The 24,736-nt window shown below is 47.7% G+C and overlaps 1 protein-coding gene across 6 annotated transcripts in view; it reads left to right on the forward strand.

Annotated features, from left to right (window-relative positions):
• SCARB1 (scavenger receptor class B member 1) overlaps positions 1–24,736 on the forward strand; it is a 90,979-nt gene that overhangs the window by 51,733 nt on the left and 14,510 nt on the right. For all 6 annotated transcript variants that reach the window (XM_070475092.1, XM_070475091.1, XM_070475090.1 and 3 more), the window contains 6 exons: positions 3,532–3,735; positions 5,979–6,074; positions 8,383–8,498; positions 10,957–11,123; positions 17,819–17,937; positions 23,470–23,543. In XM_070475092.1, the coding sequence (XP_070331193.1) occupies positions 3,532–3,735; positions 5,979–6,074; positions 8,383–8,498; positions 10,957–11,123; positions 17,819–17,937; positions 23,470–23,543 (776 nt within the window). The remainder of the gene's footprint in view (positions 1–3,531; positions 3,736–5,978; positions 6,075–8,382; positions 8,499–10,956; positions 11,124–17,818; positions 17,938–23,469; positions 23,544–24,736) is intronic.

The raw sequence follows: 24,736 nt of genomic DNA on the forward strand, positions 1-24,736 counted from the left end.
GCTGAATGGGGGCGCTGTGTGCTTGTCTGTGGTGTTTGGAGGGAGGTTGTGGACAGGACGTCCATCCTCTGCAGGTAAGAGTCATAGAAGTAGCTGGATTTACTGCCTGCCTGCCGTGTGTGTCGGGGTCCCCAGGACCACCCCCAGGTTCGCTGACTCACTCATAGGGCTCGCAGGACCTGGCATATATGGTTGTTCTCTTGGCTTTGGTAGAGTGGAAGGAGGCAGAAGAGAATCAGCAGAGGGAAAGGGCATGTGGGGTGGTGACCAGACGCAGGCTTCCAGAGCCACCTCCCGGGGGAGTCACGCTTCATTCCTTGAGCGGTGATTTATGACCACACACAGGTAGGTCTCCTCTACCAGGAATGCCCACTACAGAGACTCAGCGCCCAGGGGGTGTTTACTGGGGGCTCGTCATGGAGATGCCCTCTGCCTGGCACGGATCCATGTTCTGGGAAAGCAGGTGGCACAGTCCAGACACAGTGAGCCCCTCTCACCAGTTAGGGAGTGGTGGGAGCCCTCCTAACATCAGGATCTCAGACGCCAGCCAAGGGCCAGGCCTTTCTGGAGAGAACTGTCTCAGGAGTGCTAGGTGAGCATCTTGCTGACACTACGTGTTAGAACCTGTGTGTCAGGCTTCACACATGCTACCTCGTTTACTTGTCAGCAATCCCACGATCATTAGGTACTATTATTTTCTCCATTTGTAGAAGAGGAAAACTGAAGAACAGAGAGGCTAGGTTACTTATCTAAAGTCACTCAACTAGCGGGTAGCAGATTAGGGTTTTGAAACTGGTTTGGTCTATGAGGCTGCCACTCTGTGGCACTCAGCCTCCCATTCAATCCTCTGTCCACCCAGTTGAGGGTCAGCAGATGTGTGCTCCTGGACTGGCCCCAGGCTGGGCTCAGGATCGGATGTGAATGCACCTGTGAAGTCTGTTGGGTGGACAGGATGAAAGCTCAGATAAATGCAGCCTGAAGCCCTGCTGCTGCCTCTCTCAGAGTCAGATGTGCGTGTTTAGGCAGTGAAGTCACTTTCCCCCACCAATTAGGTTGGCAAAGACTGTGTGATAAATGCCCAGGGCTTAGGAGCGTTTGTGGGAACAGACGCTGTCATTAGGAACGGAATTGGTATGAGCTGTTGGAAGGTAATTTTCAATTTAAATTGAGGTGATTCTCGATGTAAATTGAAACATAGGTAGGAATGTGTCCTCTTGACAGGATAACACATGTGGGCAAAGATGTTTGTTCTCAAGGATGTTTATTTCAGCAGCGTTTTCAGAGCAAACATCTACGGATCATCATGTGGAGTTATGTTGTGGTATCTACTGCAGACGAGCAGTGGACTAGTATACATCCAGCAAAAGGAGGCAGGACTGCAGAGGGTGTCATGGAAAGCAGTCTCTTAGTTATGTCTAACTAGGGAAAATTGAGCACAAGCATAGTGCCCCTACTTATTGTTTCCGAAGGAGAAGTACTTGCAGGCATGCACACACCCACTTAACACACGTGCTTTCACATGCCTCGACCAGCTGGGCTTTTTCTATAAAGGGCCAGATAGTAGATGTTTTAGGCTTGGAGGGTTAGATGTTCTCTGTTGGAGCTGTTCAAGTCTGCCATTATAATGCAAAAGCAGGGGCTTCCCTGGTGGTCCAATGGCTAAGGCTCCGAGCTCCCAATACAGGGGGCCTGGGTTCGACCCCTGGTCAGGGAACTAGATCCCATATGCCATAACTGAAGATCCTGCATGCCTCACCTAAGACTTGACACAGCCAAATAAATAAATAAATATTTTAAAAATGCAAAAGATGCCCAAGACAAAAACATAAATGAGTGGGCGTGGCTACATGCCAAGAGACCTATTTCGTGGATATACTGAAATGTGAGTTTCATATAATTTTCATGTTTTTCATACGGTCTTCTTTTGTTTTTCTTTCAACCATTTGAAAACCTAGGAACATCTTAGCTCCTGGACTGTAAAAAGCAGGCCCTGGGCTGGCTTTGGCTGATGGACCATAGCTTGCTGACTCCTGGTGTTGATGCTTCCTGCAGGAATACTCAAGAACCCAGAGCAATGGTTTTTCTTGGGGGAGGAGATTAGGAAGAGGAGGGTCACAGGTTAGAGAGGGACTTTTACTTTATATACTTCTATGATTTTTAAAAACCATCTAAGAGACTTCCCTGGTGGTCCAGTGGTTAAGAATCTACCTTGCAATGCAGGGAATACAGATTTGATCTCTAGTTGCGGAACTAAGATCCCACATGCCATGGGGTAACTAAGCCCACATGCCACAAAGAAGATTCTGCATGCCACAACTAAGACCTGACACAGCCGGAAAGGAAAGAAAAAGAAGAAATACTGACTTAGAGAAACACGATGCTAGTAATTATACAAAATAAAGAAAACCCATCTATTTATTACCCTAAAAATCATAATGTTAAGGAGACCCTTGTGAATTCTTATGGAATCAGACTTTTATGTTTAAGAACATCCTGGTTCCCTTCCCTTTTCTACAGGTAGAGATTAGATACTGGCTGTGCTTGTGCTATTGTTCAGTCGTGTCTGACTATTTGTGACCCCATGGGCTGTAGCCCACCAGGCTCCTCTGTCCTTGGGGATTCTCCAGGCAAGAATACTGGAGTGGGTTGCCATGCCCTCCTGCAGGGGATATTCCTGACGCAGGGATCAAACCCAGGTCTCCCGCATTGCAGGTGGTTTCTTCACCAGCTGAGCTACCAGGGAAGCCCAGATATAGGATGAGGTGCCTTTAAAAAGTAAACCAACTGCCAAGATGGTATCTCCAGAGGAAAACAAAAATTCGAAAATAAATTCACCCATATTCTAAGCACCCAGATACTAGGTAGAACTGGTGCTTGGGGCTCTTGGAGTTTGGAAGGGAGATGCTAAGGGAGTAGAGTCCAGTCTACATTAAGATTCTTTGCTTATAAGGTTACAGTGAAAGTTACTCCAAATAGGCATAAGTAAAAAGGGCATTTATGGGCTCATGATACTGAAAGGGCAGGAGTTGGCCTGGTTTCAGGTGTGGCTTGATCCAGAGCGCAAACAAGGTTGCCCAGATCTGTGTCAGTTCCATGTTCTGTCAGATCCACCCCTCAGGGTGGCTGCAGCCTTGCACACACCACGTTCGAGGGCAGCCAGAGCCGCCTTCCCTCTCTACCCCGCAACCCCAGCTGATTTGCTCCTTGTGGCTTGTTGGTTCTGATGGGGCTGCATACATATTCCCAAACCAGTCACTGTAGCCGGAGAGAGGAAGGTATCTGATTGACCAGGACTAAGGCACATGACTGCCTCTGGGGCTGGGGGTGGCGTTAACTTGGCCTGAACCCGACGGCACAGGTGGCCCTGTTACTGAAGGGTCAGGGGATGGCTCTGGGTGCCCCAGATGTCCACTGCAGGGATCCTTCTAGGCCTGACCATATCCCTGGATGGCTGTGCCCTGAAGCTGGGGTCCAGGGAGGGCAGACAAGCTGTGTCTCGCCTCTAACCTGTGGTGTCCCCTGGTTCTGCAGAGTGCGTCAATGATGATGGAGAACAGGCCCGGGATCTTGAAGCTGATGATGACCTTGGCGTTCAGCACCCTTGGCCAGCGTGCCTTCATGAATCGCACTGTTGGCGAGATCATGTGGGGCTATGATGACCCCTTAATCCACCTCATCAATCAGTACTTCCCAAACTCACTCCCCTTCAAGGGCAAGTTTGGCTTATTTGCTGAGGTAAGTGTGGCCCGGTGAGAAGTTCAGGGCCTCTGTCGTGGCCTCCACTGACAGCCTGGAAAGCAGTTACCAGCTTGTTTTTGGAGCTGGCAGAGGCCCCAGGAACTGTGGGTTGTAAATGACAGGAAATCTAACTTAAACTGGCTTAAGCCAAAGCCATTTTCAGTTAAATTCTATTTATTGATTTATTGGTTCATATAGCTGAAAACTGTAGGGAGAGAGATTCAGGTACAGCTTGATCCAGGCTCAAATGATGTGACTGGGGCTGAGCTTAGATGGTTGGAGGTTGGTGCTGGAAGAAAGGGGAATGGCTGCTGGGGAGGCAGGTCAAAAATATCAACTATTGCTTTGCTCTGAGTTGCCTGCTTTTTCTTAATCTTGACCCCTCATAACCTAGTGGTGTCAGTGATTGGGATCCTGAGTCATGATCTGATGTAGAGTCAGATCCCTGACCTCTGATCCCTGACCTTGGCTCCCTCAATCACAGATTGCAAACAGCCCTCTGAGTTGCTCCAGCCTGTGCTTCCTTTTGGGGCTTTGCTGATCTGGTGTTGGGGGTAGTAGGAGGGAGAAATCATGATTCAGTTATGGGCGCGTGATAGCTGCTCAGTACATTTTTGAGCAGGATGACAGGTTCTGGGTGTGTGGGTGAGTTGACAAGTTTAAGGTAAATGACATGATTCTTGTTGAAGCAAATAGTAAACTTGTAAACAAATGAAAGTTATTACAAATTGAGTCACATGCTTATAAACTATTTTTGACTAGGTAATAGTGGAAATCCCAAAGCAATAGTCCAGCAGTGTTGGTGTGGTGGCTTCCCACTCTTCAGGGATCTAGAATCCTACTACTCTGCTCTCCCCACCTTAGAGTGTGGTTTCCATACTCAAGATTACTGCATGATCCAAGAGGCTGCTGGGGCATCAGCTATCACACTCACTTTCCAGGTAGCAGCAGGAAGGAAGAAGCGGTAGGGTATTTAGGGGCAGTCAGGGGAGTTGAGGACAAAGCAACATATCCTAGCTGTCTCCCTCTTTGGGAGGGAGAAAACCAATTTCCGCTTGCTTTCCATTAGCCAGAACTAGACCTGTGGCCACACTTAGCTGCAAGGGAAGCTGGAAAATGTTAACTTATAGTTAACTTATAGTATGTTGATGCCCTAAGTAAGGTTTGAGTTTTGATATGAAGGAGAAAGGGGAGAATGGACTCTGGGTAGTAGCTAGAAGTCTCTGATACACTTCCTTATAATTATTATGTTAGTATTCTTTTGGGTGAGCATTTATTAATCATATTAATAGCAATAATAAAAATAAACTGTCTCTTTATACTGGCTGAAGTTTGGGCTCTAGAAGCTCTGAATGGACAAGTGACAGGGCACACAGATATTAGGAAGCTAGAGCAGGCTTTGAACTTAGGCCCTGTTGGCTTACCCAGTCAGTAATCAATGTAGCTATTTGGCCAGTAAACAACCCCTACTGAGTTCCTCACGGGTGCTGTACCTTATACAGTGTCTTCAGAGGTAAAAGGGTGCTTTCTAAATTTTACCCAGTGGTCACTCATTTTTTGTGTGTGCTTTGCACAGTTTTGATAAACATGGAGTCCTCCTTGCCTGTATGTTTCAGGGTAGGCCAGGTTAAGCAGCCCCCAGATCTCCGTGGCTTAGAATAGCAAAAGGTTTATTTCTTCCTTGTATGCCAGGTCTAGTGTGGGTGACCGGGGCTCCTCTGCTCTTTGTGGTCGCTCAAGGACCGAGGCTGTGGGAGGCTTATGCTGGACACATGCTTCTCCGGTCTTGATTGCAGTGATAGAAAGCACAGTGAAACTTGCATGCACCACCTCTTAAAGCTCCCACCCGGAAGTGACATTATCACTTCTCTCCTTTCTCATTGATTGTTTTCACTGATTGAAGAGGTCACGTGGCCATGCTTCCTTTTAATTTGGGGAATGGGATGGGGTGACCCCACCATTCACCTGAGAGGAGAACCACTCTCCTGGAGTCAGGAAGGGAAAATGGGACATTTTCTAGGACAGATGTGGTCTTCAGAGGAGTGTCCCTCCTAGAAAGCCCCCAAGTCCTCCTCCTCTTGACTCCCCCAGTGCTGGGCTTGCAGCAGTGAACAAGACAGTGAGGCCCCTGTTCTCTGGGTGAAGGGGGAGCAGCCTGTGGGTGGGCCTGAGTATAGACTCCCATGTCCTTTACCTCCATCCTGGGGCTTAAAGATGTCATTCTCTGCCGTTGTCTGCAGCTCAACAACTCGGATTCTGGCCTCTTCACCGTGTTCACAGGGGTCAGAGACTTCAGCAGGATCCACCTCGTGGACAAGTGGAATGGAGTCAGCAAGGTGAAGGCAAGAGGCGACAGCCGCCCTGTGCAGGGAGCAGTGGGGGTGGCAGGGGCTGGGATCCACCGCCCAGAGCGCCTCCTTCTCTTAAAACAGGAGGTTGGGATCGGCATGTACACACTGCTATATTTAAAACAGGTAACCAACGAGGATCTCTTGTGTAGCGCAGGGAGTGCTGCTCAATATTCCATAATAACCTAAATGGGAAGAGAATTTGAAAAAGAATAGATACACGTGTATGTAAAATGGAATCACTTTGCCGTACACCTGAAACTAACACAACATTATAAATCAACTATGCTTCAATTAAAGAAACAAAGCAAAACAGAGGAAGGGATTGCATCTGTCGGGGAGATGCTCTTGAGTCCCGGAGCTTACTTATGTTTAAGGCTCAGCTAGGACTTCCTAGGTGGCTTAGCGGTAAACAATGTGCCTGCCAAGCAGGAAATCCCTAGGGGAGGAAATGGCAACCCGCTCCAGTACTCTTTCTTGTCCGAAAAATCCCATGGACAAAGGAGCCTAGTGTGCTGCGGTCCATGAGGGTGCAGAGTCAGACGTGACTGAGCAAGCAGGCAAAGCCTCAACTAGGACTTTCCTGTGTCCCGGTGGTTAAGACTCTGCCCTTCCACTGCAGTGGGGGTGGGTTCGATCCCTCCTGAGGGAAGTTCTGTCCATGTGCCCCAAGGCGCAGCAAAACAAAACAAAAGGAAAACTAGTTCTTGGTTCCCAGTGGGTGGGTGGGGCATATGATTTATTTAGCACCTAATGTATGCTAGGAACCACATTGTTTCTTTCCTTTGGTGCTTCACTTACAAGAATGCTTCAAATATTACACTGAAGATATAGCCATCCATTGCACTGAAAGATCGTTGAGTTAAAAAAAAAATTGTGCTAGATACATAGGAAGACATTCACTTTAAAAAATAAAATAATAGAGACAGATATAAAGTGCACTTTGTACGTCTTCACACGTCCAGCCCTATTCCCACCCAAACTACAGAGGAAACCCACAGTTATCAGTATTGGATATATTCTTCCTGTGTATTTTTATCCATTTGAGGTGTGATTTTTTTTTTTTCTTCTAGGAGCAGAATAAAATCATACTATGAGCATTGTTTTGCAACTTGCTTTTTTCACCTGAGCGGTCTTTCATCATTTCTCATGAAAAAATGATTATGTAGTGGCGGTGCCCACACCTTCCAAACGCTCATCAGGGTAATGGTTGCAGAGACTGGACGGCTGGGGACAGGTTATCCCCCCATCAGGGCCGGACTGACAGGATTACCATTGCAACCAGTAATAACCATTCTGCATGGACACTGTTGAAATTCTCTTTAGCTTACTTTCTCAAGATAAAAATGTACCGGGACTTCCCTGGGGGTCCAGTGGTTAGGACTCTGCTCTTCCACTCCAGGGGGCCCAGGTTCAGTCTCTGGTCGGGGAATTAAGATCCCACATGCAGCGTGGTGTGGCCAAAATATGTGTGTGTGTGTGTGTGTGTTGTGTTGTGTGTGTATGCTGATGTTGTTTAGTCTCTAAGTCATGGCCAATTCTTTTGCAACCGCATGGACTGTACCCACCAGGTTCCTCTGTCCATTGGATTCCCCAGGCAAGAATACCTGAGTGGGTTGTCAATTCCTTCTCCAGAGGTTCTTCCCGACCAAGGGATCAAACCTGTGTCTCCTGCATTGGCAGGTGGATTCCTTACCACTGAGCCTCCAGGGAGGCCCAATATGATGTACACACACACACACACACACACACACACACACACGTGCGCGCGTGCACACAAATGAACATATGCTTAAAAACCTTCTACCAGGACAGATGGGTAAAAAGTGAGAAGTCTGTTTTTTCTGTCCGAGTGTCACTCTCTAGAAGCAACTACTGTTTTGCAATCTCCTGGTAGTGACCATTATGATTTTAAATATTTTACTTGGGGCTACCTTCTAACTTGATCAGTTTTGATGACGTGCCTGCTGACTTCCTGTCTGAGAGGCGATGACATCTGTCTCCCCCACCCACTGTGCTCCTTGGAGGCATGAGTGACAGGTCCATTTTACAGATGAAGTTACTGAATCCCCAGCAAAGTTGTACATTCATTGATCCACGGTTAGGGAATGGGGAGCTGCCATCGACAGTCTCTTTGGCTGTCTGTCTACACAGCCTGATTTCCTTGCACCAGGATGTCTATCCAGGACTGGCTTCTCTCAATTGGGTGGTGACTGCTCCAAGTCACCTGAGCAGTGTCCAAGTCTTTATGAGTCCTTGCTTGACTAAGAGGCCGTGTTTAAATGCTTTCCCACAGGTCAACTTCTGGCATTCCGATCAGTGCAACATGATTAACGGAACTTCCGGGCAGATGTGGGCACCATTTATGACCCCTGAATCCTCGCTGGAATTCTACAGCCCCGAGGCCTGCCGGTAATCGCCCTGATGTGTGACATTCCGGGCCTCCTGGGAAGTCTGCTTTGTGGATGCTCAGAGCCGAACCAAGTGGCTTGTGGCGTGTGCTTGGGAAGCGCCTGGCTCTTCCGCATGTCCACGGGCCCCTGGCGCCATCTTGAATTCTCTTTGGTTGCATCCCTCCACTTTCCAGAGTACAGCCTTGGAGGTCAGCTAAACAATTCCAGTCGCCCCGGCAGAGTGGCGAGAAGAGACAGCGGCTCCTAGAGCCCTTCTCTGGGTGTTCCCCTGTCCTCGGCTCCTCTGTTGAGGCTACTCTGGAAGAATCCTTTGCTTTGGATTTATTTCACTGATGTGAACTCAAGAGACTCACCTGCCACCCTAGCAGATCTTGACACAGCCCTATCTGCGCGAGGCGCTGGGGTCCTGGCAGAGACAGGATGGCTGGGTCCTTGTTCCCTGGGGGTTGTGTCCTGGCGGGGGACTCAGGCCCATGGACCCGCAGGGGAGGGTCAGAGAGTGGAGGTGTTTTTATTCTGTGTGTGTTCACTTCCTGAAATTAGAAATTTCAACTTAGAGAAGCGTTCCCAGAAAGTGCAGTCTTCTCTGCGTTTGTTGTTGTTTAAGACGTCGCTAAGTTGTGTTTGATTCTTTCGTGACCCCAGGGACTGTAGCCTGCCAGGCTCCTCTGTCCTTGGGATTCTCCAGGCAAGAACACTGGAGTGGGTTGCCATTTCCTTCTCTAGGAGATCTTCCTGACGCAGGGATTGAACCCTCATCTCCTACATTTCCTGCTTGGCAGGCGGATTCTTTACTGCGGAGTCACGGGGGAAGCCATTTCTCTGCATTCCCTTCTCCAGTTTCCCTGATTGTTTCTTTTGCCCCATCAGCTTTATCCTTCTCACTTCTCTCTCTCCCTCTCTCTCTCCTTCCCTTCCTCTCTTCTCTCAGGACCCTTTGAGAGTATGTTGGACACCTAAATACTTCAGTGGGTGTTTTCTAAAAACAAGGGCATTTCCTTATGTAACCACATCACACCACCATAATGAGAAAATTTAGCATTGACCTGATACTATAGTCTAGGGCGGTACTCTTCAATAAAAATATAATACAAGTCCCATCCACAATTTTAAATTTTCTAGAGGCTGCGTTAAAGAAAAATCAGTTAAAGTCATTATGTTTTATTGGACCCAGGATATCCAAAATGGTATCATTTCACAGTGGGTAAACAAATGTAAAATACTAAAGATGGACTTGCCTGGCGGTCTAGTGGTTGAGACTCCACACTTACATTGCAGGGGCCATGGGTTCTGTCCCTGGCCAGGGAAGTTCCACATACTGTGCAGTGTGCCAAAAAAAAAAAAGAGAGAGAAAATATTGAAGAGCTGTTTTCCATTGTTTGGGGGTATCAAGCCATAAGAATCTGGAGTGTATTTGACACAGCCATATCCCAACTTGGCCTGGCCCCATTTCAAGGGCTCTGAGGCCACGTATGCTGAGTGGACCCTGCAAATAGGACAGGTGGGGTGATTCTGATCCACAGGCCATGTTCAAGTTTAGAAGCACCTTTGAGAAATATGGCAGGGTGAATGGAAAGAGGGTGAATGGGGGTGGGTTATGGTGCTGCTCTCTGCAGAGGTGACAGCCGAAATGGGACCTGAGTGAGGAACTGAAGTCTGATGTGGGAATAAGAGGGAGGAACATTCCAGACACTGAGAACAGCAGGTACAAAGGCCCTGGGGCAGGAGGGAGCATGTTGGAATAGCCAGGGGGCCCGAGGGGTGCAGTACACAGTATTGTTGGGTTATCGTTCAGTCGCTAAAGTTGTGTCCGACTCTTTGCGGCCCCATGGACTGCAGCATGCCAGCTTCCTCTGTCCTTCACTATCTCCCAGAGTTTGTTCACATTCATGTCCATCGAATCAGTGATGCTGTCTAACTGTCTCATCCTCTGCTGCCCCCTTCTCCTTTTGCTTTCAGTCTCTTTCCCAGCATCAGGGTCTTTTCCAGTGAGTCAGCTGTTTGCATCAGGTGGCTGAAGTATTGGAGCTTCGGCATCAGTCCTTCCAGTGAATATTCAGGGTGGATTTCCTTTAGGATTGACTGATTTGATCTCCTTGCAGTCCAAGGGACTCTCAAGAGTCTTCTCCAGTTAGCAGGGGCTGAATCCTATAGAAGCTTGTGGCCATGGTGATGACGTTGGATTTTATTCTAGATTAGACTGGAAGCAGTTGCAGTCTTACGTGGGGTTGTGATATATTTTGTCCTTGTTTTAAAGCTTGTGGAGGATGGATTGGTATAGGTGGTAGAGGCAGGGAGGCACATAAGGAGGTTGTTGTAATTTGCCAGGGAGAGATGGTGCAAACTGGGACACGGAGGGGAGGGGTGGCTGTGCCCGTGGGGAGTGAGTTTACTCAGGCCACCCAGTTCTGGCCACCGCCTTCTGGGATGTCATCCTACATCATCTGTCCCTGCAGGTCCATGAAGCTCATCTACAAGGAGCAGGGGATGTTTGGAGGCATCCCCACCTTTCGCTTCGTGGCTCCCAACACCTTATTTGCCAACGGGTCCGTCTACCCGCCCAACGAGGGCTTCTGCCCGTGCCGGGAGTCCGGAATCCAAAACGTCAGCACCTGCAGGTTCAGTATGTGTCAGCCCTGATGGGAGGGGGGAGGGTGTGGCCCATGATGAGGGGTTTATCTGTCTCTTTAATTCCTGGCCTCTGTACCCTCGATAATTCCATTTGTCCAGCGATAATGAGGGCAGGAAGATAACTCGAAAAAAAAAATATGCCATGTGTATCTGTTGCTGTCGTAATAAATTCCCACAAACCTGGTGGCCTGGAATAGCCCAAGTTTATGATCTTAAGCACTCCTGTGGTTCAGAAGTCCGACACCGGCCTCCCCAGGCTAAGAGCCAGGTGTCAGCAGGCTGCTTTCCTTTCTGAAGGTGGAAGGGGTGGCTTTGTTTCCTTGCCTTTTCCAGCTTCTAGTTTTTGTTGTTCAGTCACTCAGTTGTGTCCGACTCTTTGCGACCTCATGGACTGCAGCACTCCAGGCTCCTCTGTCTTTCACTGTCTCCCAGAGTTTTCTCCAATTCATGTCCATTGAGTTGGTGATGGTATCTAACCATCTTATCCTCTGCCACCCCCTTCTCCTCCTGCCCTCAATCTTTCCCAGAATTAGGGTATTTTCCAATGAGTCAGCTCTTCACATCAGGTGGCCAAAGTATTGGAGCTTCAGCTTCAGCATCAGTCCTTCCAATGAATATTCAGGACTGATTTCCTTCATTATTGACTAACTTGATCTCCTTGCATTCCAAGGAACTCTCAAGAGTCTTCTCCAGCACCACAGTTCCAAAGCATCAATTCTTTGGCGCTCAGCCTTTTTTATGGTCCAACCCTCACATCCATACATGACTACTGGAAAAACCATAGCTTTGACTAGATGGACCTTTGTTGGCAAAGTGATGTCTCTGCTTTTTAATACCTTGTCTAGGTTTGTCATAGCTTTCCTTCCAAGAGCAAGCATCTTTTAATTTCAAGGCTGCAGTCACCATCCTCTGTGACTTGGAGCCCCAGAAAAGAAAATCTGTCACTGCTTCCAGCTTCCAGAGACCCCTAGAATTCCTCACTCAGGGTTCCCTTCCTCCGTTTTCAAAACCAGCAACATCACAGCTCTCTGATCCCACTCCTGTGGTCACATCTCTTTTTCTGATGCTTTTGGGCTTCCCTTTTCCAGTTTTAAGGGCCCTGGAGACTATATCTGGCCTACCTGGATAATCTAGGCCACACTCCTATTTTAAGCCGATTAGCAGCCCTCATCCCTCCTGTAGCCTAATTCCCTTTGTAACCTTTGTAATCCACAGGTCCCAGGGGTTGGGAAGCAGACATCTTTGGGAAGGGCATCATTCTGCCTCCCCGGCCACAATAGGTAGCTTAAAAATGAGGCATCATAAGGAATACCTTTCCCCTCATCTGGGGTGGAAAGGAAGCTGGCAATAGCCTGAGTTCCATAAAATCTTGTTCAGCATGGGACTTTCCTGGCGGTCCAGTGGTTAAGGCTCCACGCTTCTGCTGCACGGGGCTCGGGTTTGATCCTTGATCAGGGAACTAAGATCCAGCATGCCTGTCGCACCACATGGCCAAAAAACCAATAAATAAATAAATAAATAAGTTTAAAAAAAATCTTGTTCAGCGGTGTGCAGTTACAGGCTCGGGTGTGGTCACTGGTGCTGCCACATTGTTCTCTAGCATCCTCACTGTTTTCTGGTGGGGTGCCAGTCCTCGAGGCACCCCGCCTCACGTGCTTACTGTGGAGACTTGGATGTCAGCACAGCTTCCCTCTCCTGACCCTCCAGGTCACTGGCAAGCCCGGCCTTCAAATTAATTCCTGAGTCCTTCCTCTCTTCCGGCTGCCTCATGGTCCAGGGCCCTGCAGTTGGCCTTCCTCTTGCATTGTGGCTACGCTGTGTGCCACCCATTTCTCAGACTTCCCAGTGTGTTCCCTTATGTGGTTATTTAAATTGAAATCGGTGACTTCCTTGGCGCTCCGGTGGTTAAGGCTTCCACTCCAAGGGGTGTGGGTTCGATCCCTGGTCGGGGAACTAAGATCCTGCATATGGCATGATATGGCCGGGGGAAAAAAAAAAGAAATCAATAAATTGAAATTGGTTTGATTGAAATCAGATTTAAAAAGCAGTGCCTTATTGCACTGGCCATATTTCAGATGGTCCCCACCCACATGTGCTGAGTCGAATGACTGTCCCATGGGATGAACTGTGCAGCAAGAGGACATTTTCATTATCATAGAGAGTTCTACTGGACACGGTTCCAGCCAGCCGCCTGGGGGCCTTTCTGAGACTCCCAGACGGCACCCAGCCGTTCGCTTTAGGTGTCTAACCCACGCGGGTAGTTCTTACAGAGGCCCCGGTGTTGTCCGGATGTGGCCTCTGCCCTTCTCTCTAATGTCATTTCTTCCCATAGTTTCCCCTTAACGATTCTTTAGCCCCGCTGCCTTTGCCCTCTTTCTAAGATATATCTAGTTTGGTCCTGCCTCAGGGCTTTTGTATCCGCTGTTCCCCAGGATGCTGTAGATCTCTCTGGATCTTTCTCTCACCTGCTCCTGGTCTGTTCCAATGCCACCTCCCCCAGCAGGCCCGCTCTGATTTCCCACTCTAAAGTTGCTCTCCCCACCCCACCTCCCAGATGCTCTCTGTCTTTTCACCGTTTGTTGTCTTCCCGGTTCTCATCACCCCCTGAAATCACCAGAAGTGTCTCCACTGGACTGTAAGCACTGTAGGCAGGCCTGTGTCCTCAGCTTCTAGAACTGTGCTCGGTATGTAGTGGGGACTCACGCAGTGTGTAAACATATGGAGGTGTGGGTGTATCCTACTTAGGAAATTGAGGCTCAAGACTGGGGTGTGACTGAGCTCACAGGGCTGGTAGGACAAGAAGCCATTCCTCATCTTTCTAGGTCTTGTCTTTTGGGGCCTGTTTGATTAGAGCCATGTTGTCAGCTGGAGATGGGGATTTGGGAGGGGTTGTTTGCAGGAAGGTTGGGAGGAGGGACTGTTAGCAGGTTGGGCAGTTTCCCCAAGTTCAGGCAGAATGAGGTACTTCATGGGCAAAGTTTGAAGCTGGGACCTGGAAGGGCCCATCTCTGCCGTGGCCTTTTCTGGCCCTCCTGCCCTTTCCTCTGTTTGCTTCTTTCTTCACTGGTGTCTGTGGGAATTTCTGCTTGTAAGTGAGCTGACAGTGCAGAGACCTGGTAGGCTGTGTGCTACACAGTTGCCATAGCAAGTGGCAGATGCTAACCAGCCTGATTAGGCCGTAAAGGGCACTTCTTGGTTTATCTTTGTATTAGGCATGGCTCCAGAGCTAAGCTGTGGTCCGAAGCTGCCTTTTGCCATGGGCCAGCTCAATTTTCCTCTGGACTGGTTTCATTGCCAGGCAGGCTTTTGGCTCCAGGGTCCAGGCTTACCTCCTCCCAGCAGAAAGGGGGCCACTGGGTCCTCTGTATTCCAGCACAGGTCCCAGAGTTTGCTCTGATTGGGCTGGTTTTTATGACTGGCTGTGAGCCAATCAGTGACCAAGGGTGGGCTGTGCGGATTGGCCAGGCTGTATCACATGCTCAGCCCCTGGTTCAGTGAGTGGAGCCGGCACCCACATGGCAAGAGGTTGAAAGTAGGGGAGGGGCTTAATTGAAGCATAAGTTCCAGGAGATAGTGCATAGTAGGCAGCAGAAACAATATATCCATCCACTGCCAAGGGCTAGGCTTGAAAATTACACTGCCATATCTTAGCACATATGCCAAAAGAACTTCAGAAGTGCAAGGGAATTATGTATGCATTATGTAAATACAGTTTTTTTCTTTTATGTTGAAATAGACATATATACAAGAAAGATACCCAACTGACACATGCACTTTGAAAGTCCACAAAGGGATGCAGAAAGAGAGCAGGAGTGATCCTCTCAGTCGCTGGCCTCACTTCCAGCACCATGGCTTTGCCTGCCTTTGGTCTTTATGTAAATGGAGTCATAAAGCATGTATTTCCTTTTCTCTATTTCTGGCTTCTTTCACCCATTTTCAAACTGGTGAAGTCCGTCCCCGTTGTTGCGAGTGCTCTTTTCATTGCTGTATAGTGTTTCAGTGGGACCGCACTTCCATTTCCTTACCTCTTTTACTGTTCATGGGCATCCAGTAAGGTTATGCTCATTGATCATGACCCTAGTATTGCTAGGAACGTTCTCATACATGTCTTTGGGTGCACTTGTGTGTGTGTTTCTGTGGTATTTTATCTGAAGATAAGAAATACACACTCATTTCCCTTTCTGGGCCTTGAGGAGTTCTTGGACTCAAAGAGCTGTCTCTCCTCCAACCTCCATGCTGTGTAAGGTCCTGAGACTTGTTCACTAGAACCCCTTAATTGTAATCCATGGTGATCCTGGACAATTAGGTCTGGTTAGATGTGTCATAAAGCCATAAATTAATTACCACTTATTACCTGGGCGTTGTCTCCCTCAATCTGTTTGGAAATAAAATAGAAAAAACACATACATGCTATTAAAAAACCCAGCAAGCTGAAGCAAGAGCAGGTGATGGCAAATTGGTCTAGCCCATCTCAGTCTCCCCGGAGCCTTGCAGGCATGATGGAGCTTGTTTGAGGTTCGTCATCTTCTAGGGCCTGGCTCAGTGACTGCTTCCCTTGCCGAGGGGGAGAGGTTCCTCGTGTGTTTGCTCTGCTGATTTCCTCTCACAGTAGAGATGGGAGAACGGGAAACAAGGTTTTTCAAATTGTGAAACGTTGTCCTTGGTGGTGCCTAAGACCTCAAAGGTCCAAGGAGGCAGCTTTAAATAAAATTGATTTACATGGTACGAGGGCTTCCTGGGTGGCTCAACTGGTAAAGAACCCACCTGCCAATGCAGGAGATGCAAGAGAGATTTCAGTCCTTGGCTTGGGAAGATCCACTGGAGAAGGAAATGGCAACCTGCTCCAGTATTCTTGCCTGGAAAATCCCATGGACAGAGGAGCCTGGTGGGCTACAGTCCATGGAATCACAAAGAGTCGGACACAACTGAGCATGTGTGTGCACACGTGCGCACACACACACAGACACAGTGAGATAGGGCTTCTGTTTTCCATCCTTTTTGTTCTCCTGATTATCTCCAGGAGAAAGTGTTGGTGCTAAGAGGGCTTGAGTGCCATTCTAACACTCATCTCTCCCTTTTGACAGAGAAAGAGCAAGTCTCAGGATGCCAGCCTCTTTTTTTTCATGTAGGTAACAGTCTCTGGATAGAATCTACAGCATTCATTTGTTCACAATGTATTTATTCCTGGATTTATTTTCTAATTTCGGCAAGTGTTTACCAGTTATGCTTCAGATAGCAAGCGTCTTTAAAATATAGCTGTTGAAATAAAGCAATAGCAGCTGCTTCAAAGAAGCACATTATGTAACAGTGAAGGGGGTATCCGGATATGGCAACACATCATAGAGATACTGGGAAGAATAAATTAATGTTGAGAAACTTGAAGGCAGTGGATGGAAAAGGACTCTGGGAAAAATGAAGTCAGACAGCAGTGAAATCCCAGCTTTTATTTTAAACCGGTGCTTGGCTTTGCTAAGAAAAGCAGAAAGAATCTAGACATTTGAGGTTGCCAGACACACATGAACAGTAATGTGGGTCACCTGGCTGGCAGTCGATGGGCTGCTGGTTTTAGGGGAGGAGACCTTTTGAGTTTTGGTCTTTCTCTTCTTCGTATCAAAGTGAAGTTCATGTAATATCCAGTTAACCATTTTAAAGTTCACGATTCAGTGACATTGAGTACATTCAAAATGTCATGCAGCCTCCACCGCAGTCTAGTTCCAGAGCATTCTCATCAGCCCCAGAGGAGCCCCCGTACCCCTTAGCACTCACTCCCCATCTTTCCTCTCCCCGGCCCCTGTCATCGCTAGTCTGCTCTGACTCTGTGATTTGCCCATTCTTGACCATCTCCAGTTTCTGAGAGAGGCTTATTATTTTCCTCCTTGACTCATTGTCCATCAGGCTTGTTATCTGTTGTCCTGAGCACATGAGGATGCCGTAGTGTTTGCCTCGCTTGGTCGGGTGATGGAGAGGTTCGGCTTCGGGTGTCTGGGTGTGAATTTCTCACTCGGAGGGATCCGAGTCAGTCTTTGCCCTCACACACTGGCGTCCATCCCACAGGCCCGCTGCTGGGAGAGAAGGAACAGAGCAGGTGTGTCTTCTCTCCTCCCGAGGACGTTAGGGAGACCTGAGGTGTGCACACCCGAACAGCTCTGATCATTGCATTGCCTGCAGAAGACAGTCCGGGCTGCTTGGCTTGGCAATCCAGAGGCCCTTCCTCTCACCCAAGTTCAAGTCTTTCTATCCTCAGTTCCCATCATTCCCTCCAGGCACTGTCTGCTCCATATGCACTGTTCATTTTCTCACCTCCTTGCATTGGCCTCTGCCATCCCCTCACCTGGAATGCCATCCCCTGACCTTCTCTGCCGGCGTCTTGAGCCAGCATCTTCTCCTTGCCTTGATTTCTCCTCCTTTACCATTCTTACAGCGCTGAGCTTGTCCCTTGCTGGGTGGGTTCCAGTTCCTAGTGCCTCTTGGGTGCTTGGTGAATAATTACACACTGAGTGAGTTCTGTCTAGTTATTGTTGTTTGCATCTTGTCATCATCACGAGGTGGGTGCCCTGCGGGCAGTGGCTGTGTTTTCATCGCCTGTGCATCCCTTCACCCAGCTCAGGGCTTGACGTGAGCAGGTCTCTGGATGTGCAAACGTGCTGCCTTTGTCTGACACCCCGTCTCTGCCCCTTTGCTTTCCAGATGCACCCTTGTTTCTCTCCCATCCTCACTTCTACAACGCTGACCCAGTCCTGGCAGAGGCAGTGTCTGGCCTCCATCCTAACCCAAAAGAACATTCCTTGTTCCTGGACATCCACCCGGTGAGCCCCTGCCTGTCAGCCTTTGGGTGAGGGTGGGGGAAATTTCTGTTTGGTGCACACTCAACTTTCTCCTCTCCCCGCCAGGCACCAGGCTGTTCCAGGGTGGTGGGGATGGGAAGCCTGGGTTTCTTTGGCATTGATAGCTTCTAGGCTATCAAGTCATCAAAGTTTGCCCCGACTCCATAGTGCAAGGACTTTATTATCTCTTTATAAGGGAATTGTCCCTATAAAAAGATCATAACACAGTAAATTAATTAGGAATTATCAACCTGTAAACTAGCCAGAGGCAGCCCTCTGGCTGTGCCAACATACCGTAAAGATCTTTAGGTACCGACAAGAACCTGGAATGTCTTGCGGATAAACTGGGCTCTGGGGAATTTGTCCTGTGTGATGTTTTGTCTACAAACAGGGACCAGGAGGCTATCAGACCTGCACTTGTGACCCTCCCATGGGCATGTCTTTACCCTGTTGCTTCTTCTCTTAGGGCCTCCATTCATTGCAAATTTGCCCATTTGGACTTGGTGGCTTTATCATTAATTAAAAAAATTCTTTGGGTTTCTGTTTCTGGAGTGGACATTTGTGGTCTCCCCCCATAGGCCTTTTTGGAAGCTCTTCTTCTTGGTGCTTTTCCATGCTGTCTTCCTTGATACTACTCAGATTTTCTTAGCCACTGACTCAACTCACAGCCCCTAGCACTCCACCTTCTAGCTCTCTCTCTTATTTTTCACTGAAAATCCAGATTGGGAATTCCCTGGCTGTCTAGTGGTTAGGACTCCATGCTTTCGCTGCCGAGGGTGTGTCTTCAATCCCTAGCTGGGGAACGAAGATCCCGAAAATTATGTGGCTTGACCAAATTAATAAAATAAAATAAATCTGGGTTAGTGAAGTCAGCCATGATTGCACACACTTCACATTCATATTTCTAGAATGCTCATTATGCTATTATTATAGACATAATCCTATTCATCCACATGCACCGATTCATTTAATTTTCACAATAATTGGAGAGGTGGACATGGCTATTCCCATTTTACAGATGGGTAAACTGCAGCCCAAAGAGGTTAAGTGCTCCAGCTAGTAAATGGGGTTCTTGTCTCCATCAGGGAAAGAGCTGTTCTGTCTTGTTAATTGCTTGAATTCTAGCGGTTAGCACAGAAGTACTTGTATTTCAGTAAACATGGGTTTGATTTACTGAGATCCTAGTGGTTGAGAGTAAGTAAGGGATAAGACTGACTTCAAACATAGGTCTTCTTTTTTAATTAAAATTTTTTTTTATTATTTCAAAATGTTTTTTCTTTAAATCTGAGTATCATTTGCATATGTCTGTTTCTTGAAAAATTAATATGCTTTGTTTTTTGTTGTTGTTCTGTTTTTTGTTTGACTGCGTGGGATCTTAGTTCCCATGACCAGGGATCAAACTCTTGCCCTCTGCAGTGGAAGTACAGAGTCTTAACCACTGAGCCTCCGGGGAAGTCCCTACTTTGTTTTTGTTTTGTTTTGTTTTTTAGATGAGTTTTAGGCCTGCAGATAAACTAAGCAGAAAATACAGTTCCTAGACCTTGTGTTCCCCTGGCACGAAGTTTGTTACAGTTGATGAATGAGTGTTATTATTAACTAAAGTCAGTAGCTTACATTATGCTTCACTCTGTGTTGTTCAGGTTTATGGGTTTTGACAAATGCATGATGACCTGTGTCCACCACTCAGTCTCCTAAGAGTGGCTTCACTGCCTTTGGAATCCTGTGTGTTCCATCCATTTATCCCCCCACTACCTTCTATTTTCACTCCCATCTAACCCTTGGCAGCAGCTGATCTTTTCTATGTCTATAGTTCTGCCTTTTTCAGAATGTCATATAGTTGGGACCATCGAATATACAGCTTTTAAAAAAAAACTGAAGTATAATTAATATACCACGTTATTTAAGTGACAAGTGTTACAATGAATATACCACGTTATTTAAGTGACAAGTGTATATGATATGTGCTTGTGTCTGACTCTTTGCATCCTCATGGAGTGTAGTCAGCCAGGCTCCTCTGTCCATGCGATTTCCCAGGCAAGAACACTGGAGTAGGTTCCCATTTCCTCCTCCAGGGGATCTTTCAGACCCAGGGATCAAACCTGGATCTTCTGCATGGGCAGGCAGATTCTCTACCACTGAGTCTCCTGGGAAGCCCCAGTGTATATAATACAGTGATTCACAATGTTTAAAGCTTATACTCCACTTATAGTTACTTAATTTAAAATATTGACTATATACAAACAGGTCTTTTAATGCCCACTACCTTCTGTCCTGTATTAATATACAGTTGATGAAGTGGGTATTAATGAATTAAGTTGATCATAATTAATTAATATGATTCTATTACATGTTCTAGATTAAATTCAGTCTTTATTGTTAGTCATGTTAAGGCTTTTCCATATTGTCTTAAACTTTTTTTTTTTTTTTTTTGGTCTTAAACTTTTAACCAGTTCTTAAAAGGTTTTTATTAGGGACTTCCCTGGTGGTCCTTTGGTTAAGGCTCTGCACTCCCAATGCAAGGGACACAGGTTTGATCCCTGGTCAGGGAACTGAGATCCCACGTGCCATGTGGTATGGCCAAAAGAAAAACAAAGGCTTTTATTAGAAAGCTAACAAATGGTTTTCTACTTTCTTTTTTAGTTCATTCGTTTCACTGCTTCTTTGTCTCCATTCCTTTCTTTCTCTCTGCTGACTTTACTCTGTTCTCACTGGTGACTTTCATTTTAGTGTATGGACTTTCTTTTTCTCCGCCACATTGAGAAAGAAACAGTTAAGTCTGGGAGGCTGGAGAGATGCAAACAGTTGTTTTGCAGCAGTGCATCAGCAGATTCAGAAGTAGGCTTCTAGTTCTCATTTCGGGCCAGAGGCAGACAGGGAGAGGAAGTGGCCTGGGATTTGTTGTTGATTTGGGGAGGATGAGCGTGGGGGTGGATCTGCTGATTTCTGATCTCATTAGTTTTGAAAACAGAATGCCTCCTGGAAGCGGCTTCTCTGTTGCCTGCTTTTCTGCTCCTGAAACCGGGGGAGAGAAACCCTTGACAGATGTGGGCTCATGGGGCAAGTGTCTGTTCTCTGGGGTAGGGACGAGGGGGAGAGACAGGGCTTTGCTCAAGAAGAGGTGGCCAGACAGCAGCTGGAGGGACAACCGGGGAGGGAAGAAGACACATTTCCTGGGGAAGGAAGTGGCCCGAGTAGAGACCCCAGCGTGTAGAGTCTGGAGAGCAGGATGTGTCGGGGTCTACAGGGTCACCCTCAAATTGGAGGATTTGCTGGAAGGACTCCCAAGACCCAGCAGGTAGTCACACTCGCTTCTGTGATGTGTCACAGCGAAGGACAGAAAGCACAGTCAGTAAAGGGGGAGGCACGTGGGGTGAAGGCTGCGGGAACCAGGCACAGACCCCCAGAGCCTTCTCCTGGGGGATCACACCGGGCAGACTTCGCTCCCCGTGTGAGGTGTCCTCAACCAGGGATGCCCCGTCAAGACTCAGCGCCCAGGGTGTTTATTGTGGGCACCCTCTGCCTGGCACAGACTCCAGACAGCAGGAAGGAAAGCAGGTGTCAGCATAAACTAAACTGTTTTACAAACCGTCTAGGCCAGGGAGTCCCTCTTATCTGTCAGGGAGAGGTGGGAACCCCCTGAAATCCAGGATCCCAGAGGCCAGACGGGGGCCACCGTTTCAGGAGGGCGGCCTCAGGCCCACTGGATGAACGCTTTTTCAAACACGGGGGATCTCGATCACATCCTGCCAGGTTCTCAAGTTCAAACTCTCCCCGATCATGGGAGCGTGGCCTTTGGCCAGTTCCTCTGTGCCCTGGGGCCCCAGAAGACCTGAGGATGCCGGGCTATGCTGGAAGATAATGCCTGTTCCCACTGGTGTCTGTGATAACGACACAGCGTTTATGGCCCTGAGTGTGGCTGTCTTGCATCCCTGACTTTGCCCTTGCAGAAACCCTGTGAGGTGGGCAGAGCTGTCTCCACTTTTCAGATGAGAGTCTCAGCTGAGAAGCAGCAGTCTGTTCTCAAACCTAGGTTCCTTTCCACTCTCATTTCGTTTCTTTAAAAAAAATTTATTTGGCTGCGTTGGGTCTTAGGTGCATCATGTGGGATCCTTCATGGTACACAGATTGTCTAGCTGTGGCATGGGCTCAGTAGCTGTGGCATGAGGGTTCAGTTGCCCCAAGGTCTGTGGGATCTTAGTTCCCCCACCAGGGATCAAACCCGTGTTGCCTGCATTGCAAGGCAGATGCTTAACCACTGGACCACCAGGAAAGTCCCTCCAGTCTCATTTCCTGACACCATTCTGGAACCACCTTCCTGGTTTTTGGTTCTAGATGTGTGTCACTTTATTGACTTACTACTTAAAAAACAAGATCTCGTTAAAAAAAAAAAATCCTGCACAAAGGAAGCTTTCAAATTGGGAATTAAAAAATTTCTCCAGGACTTCCCTGACCGTCCATTGATAAGACTCTGCACTTCTAATACAGGGGGCACAGGTTTAATCTCTGGTCAGGGAACTAAGATCCCACAGGCTGCATGAGGTAGCCAAAAAAAAAAAAAATTCTCTCCCAATGGAGAGCTCACTGGCAGTCCAGTGGTTAGGACTCTACTCTTCTGCTGCGGTGGCCTGGGGTTCAGTCTCTGGTCTGGGAGCTAAGATTCTGCAAGCTGTGCAGTGGAGCCAAAAAGAAAAAACAAAAGGAAAAAAAAATTTCTCTAAGAAGATTAACATAAAATTAAACACAAAGAAAAAATATCACTAAGCTCTCTGTAAAATATCATCGTCTGCCCTTGGCATGAGCTCTGTTGAAATGGAGATTCCATGGAACTATATTTCAGAGGCACTAGGGACCAAGCAAGTTTCCCCGGTGGCTCAGTGGTAAAGAATCCTCCTGTCAATGCAGGAGAAGCGGGTTCGATCCCTGGGTTGGGAAGATCCCCCAGAGAAGGAAATGGCAACCCACTCCAGTATTCTTGCCTGGAAAATCCCATGGACAGAGGACCCTGGTGGGCTATGGTCCACGGGGTCACAGAGAGTTGCACACGACTGAGCGAGTAAACAAGAGGGACCAGGCATGCTTCCTGAGTCAGACTTTCTCTTTCAGATGCTGGCAGGAGGGAGTGGAGAGGGGTGGGTGATTGAAGAAGATAGTGACTTTTATCAACATGCAAATCTATTTTATTTTATTTGGAGGCCGGAGGGAGGGGTAATGACTGAGAAATATCCTTCTGCACTCAGGAATGCATTCTATGAGTGGAAAGATGGAAAGGATTATTTTTTCCCATCCAGAGAGAGTCTGGTTCCCTGGAGGGGATCCCTCAATGTTGTGGACATAAGAGCCATTTGGAGAATATGTATTTACCCATTAGGGGTTAGAGTGGGTAGAGGAGGCCCCAGCAGGTGGACACTTCACCTGGGACATGCACCTTCTTGAACGGGACCAGGGAGAGGGGGTTTAGAAGGGGTTCCCGGGGGTCCAGGAAGGGCTAGCCCCTCACTGCGCTTGTTGCTGCAGGTCACCGGAATCCCCATGAACTGCTCTGTGAAACTGCAGCTGAGCCTCTTCCTTAAGTCTGTGAAAGGCATCGGGTGAGTGGGGTCTGGGGGCCGGGGCTGCCTTGTGGTTGAGAGATTGGGGTCTCAGGGAGACTCTGGCCTTGTTCTGGGGGACTCAAAGTCTGGGGAGGGATATGGGATCTGGTCCCTGCCCCTTGAACTCCTAAGAGGAATCTTAGCTCTGAGCTGAGTCCAGGCCACATCCTGACACCCCTGGCCTTTTGTCTGTTGACGTTTGTCCCCCCTGTTAGTCAGAATGTTCCGTCCAAGCTGTTTCTCCCTTGACAGAGTAGCAAAAATTAAATCGTGCCCAAACCGAGTGTTTGAAAATGGAAACTTGGCCAACAGCATTCTCTAGCGAGACCATTCACCTGAGGGAAGGAAGATTTTTTTTATTTTTTTAATTGGAGTGCAGTTGCTTTAAATGTTGTTTTGTTTCTGCGGTCCAGCGAAGTGAATCAGCTGTATGTGTACATTTATTCCCTCTTCTTTGGCTTTCTTTGCCTGCGGGTCACCATGGAGCCCTGAGTAGAGTTCCCTGTGCCTGCAGCAGGTCCTCATTAGTCATCTATTTTATACACAGTGTCAACAGCGTATGTCAGCCCCAAGCTCCAGTCCATTCCAGCTCCCTCCCCTCCTAGGTGGCCATATGTTTGTTCTCTAATGTCTGTGTCTCCATTTCTGCTTTTCAAATAGATTCATCTGTACCATCTTTTTAGATTCCATATATATGTGTTAACATACAACATTTGTTTTTCTCTTTCTGACTTACTTCATTGTGTGTGATTTTCTCTAGGCCCATCCACGTCTCTGCAAATGGCACAATTTCATTCCTTTTCATGACCGAGTAATATTCCACTCTGTGTGTGTGTGTGTGTGTGTGTGTGTGTGTGTGTGTGTGTATACACCACATCTTCTTTATCCATTCTTCTGTTAATGGACATTTGGGTTGCTTCTGTGTCTTGGCTGTTGTAAATAGTGCCGCAGTGAACACTGGGGTGCTTGTATCTTTTTGAATTATGCTTTTCTCTGGGTATATACCCAAGAGTGGGCTTGCTGGGTCATATGGTAGACAGGAGAAATTTTTTAAATGCAAGTTTTCTTTTTCTTTTTTTTTTGTTTTTCCAGTGACAGCTTCATCAAGATTTAATTCACACAGTATAAAACTCACCCTTTAAGAATGTACAGTACAGTAGGATATTCACAGACTTAGGCAACATCACCAC

This window comes from Odocoileus virginianus, chromosome 12 (assembly GCF_023699985.2).
Source record: "Odocoileus virginianus isolate 20LAN1187 ecotype Illinois chromosome 12, Ovbor_1.2, whole genome shotgun sequence".
Lineage (NCBI taxonomy): Eukaryota > Metazoa > Chordata > Mammalia > Artiodactyla > Cervidae > Odocoileus > Odocoileus virginianus.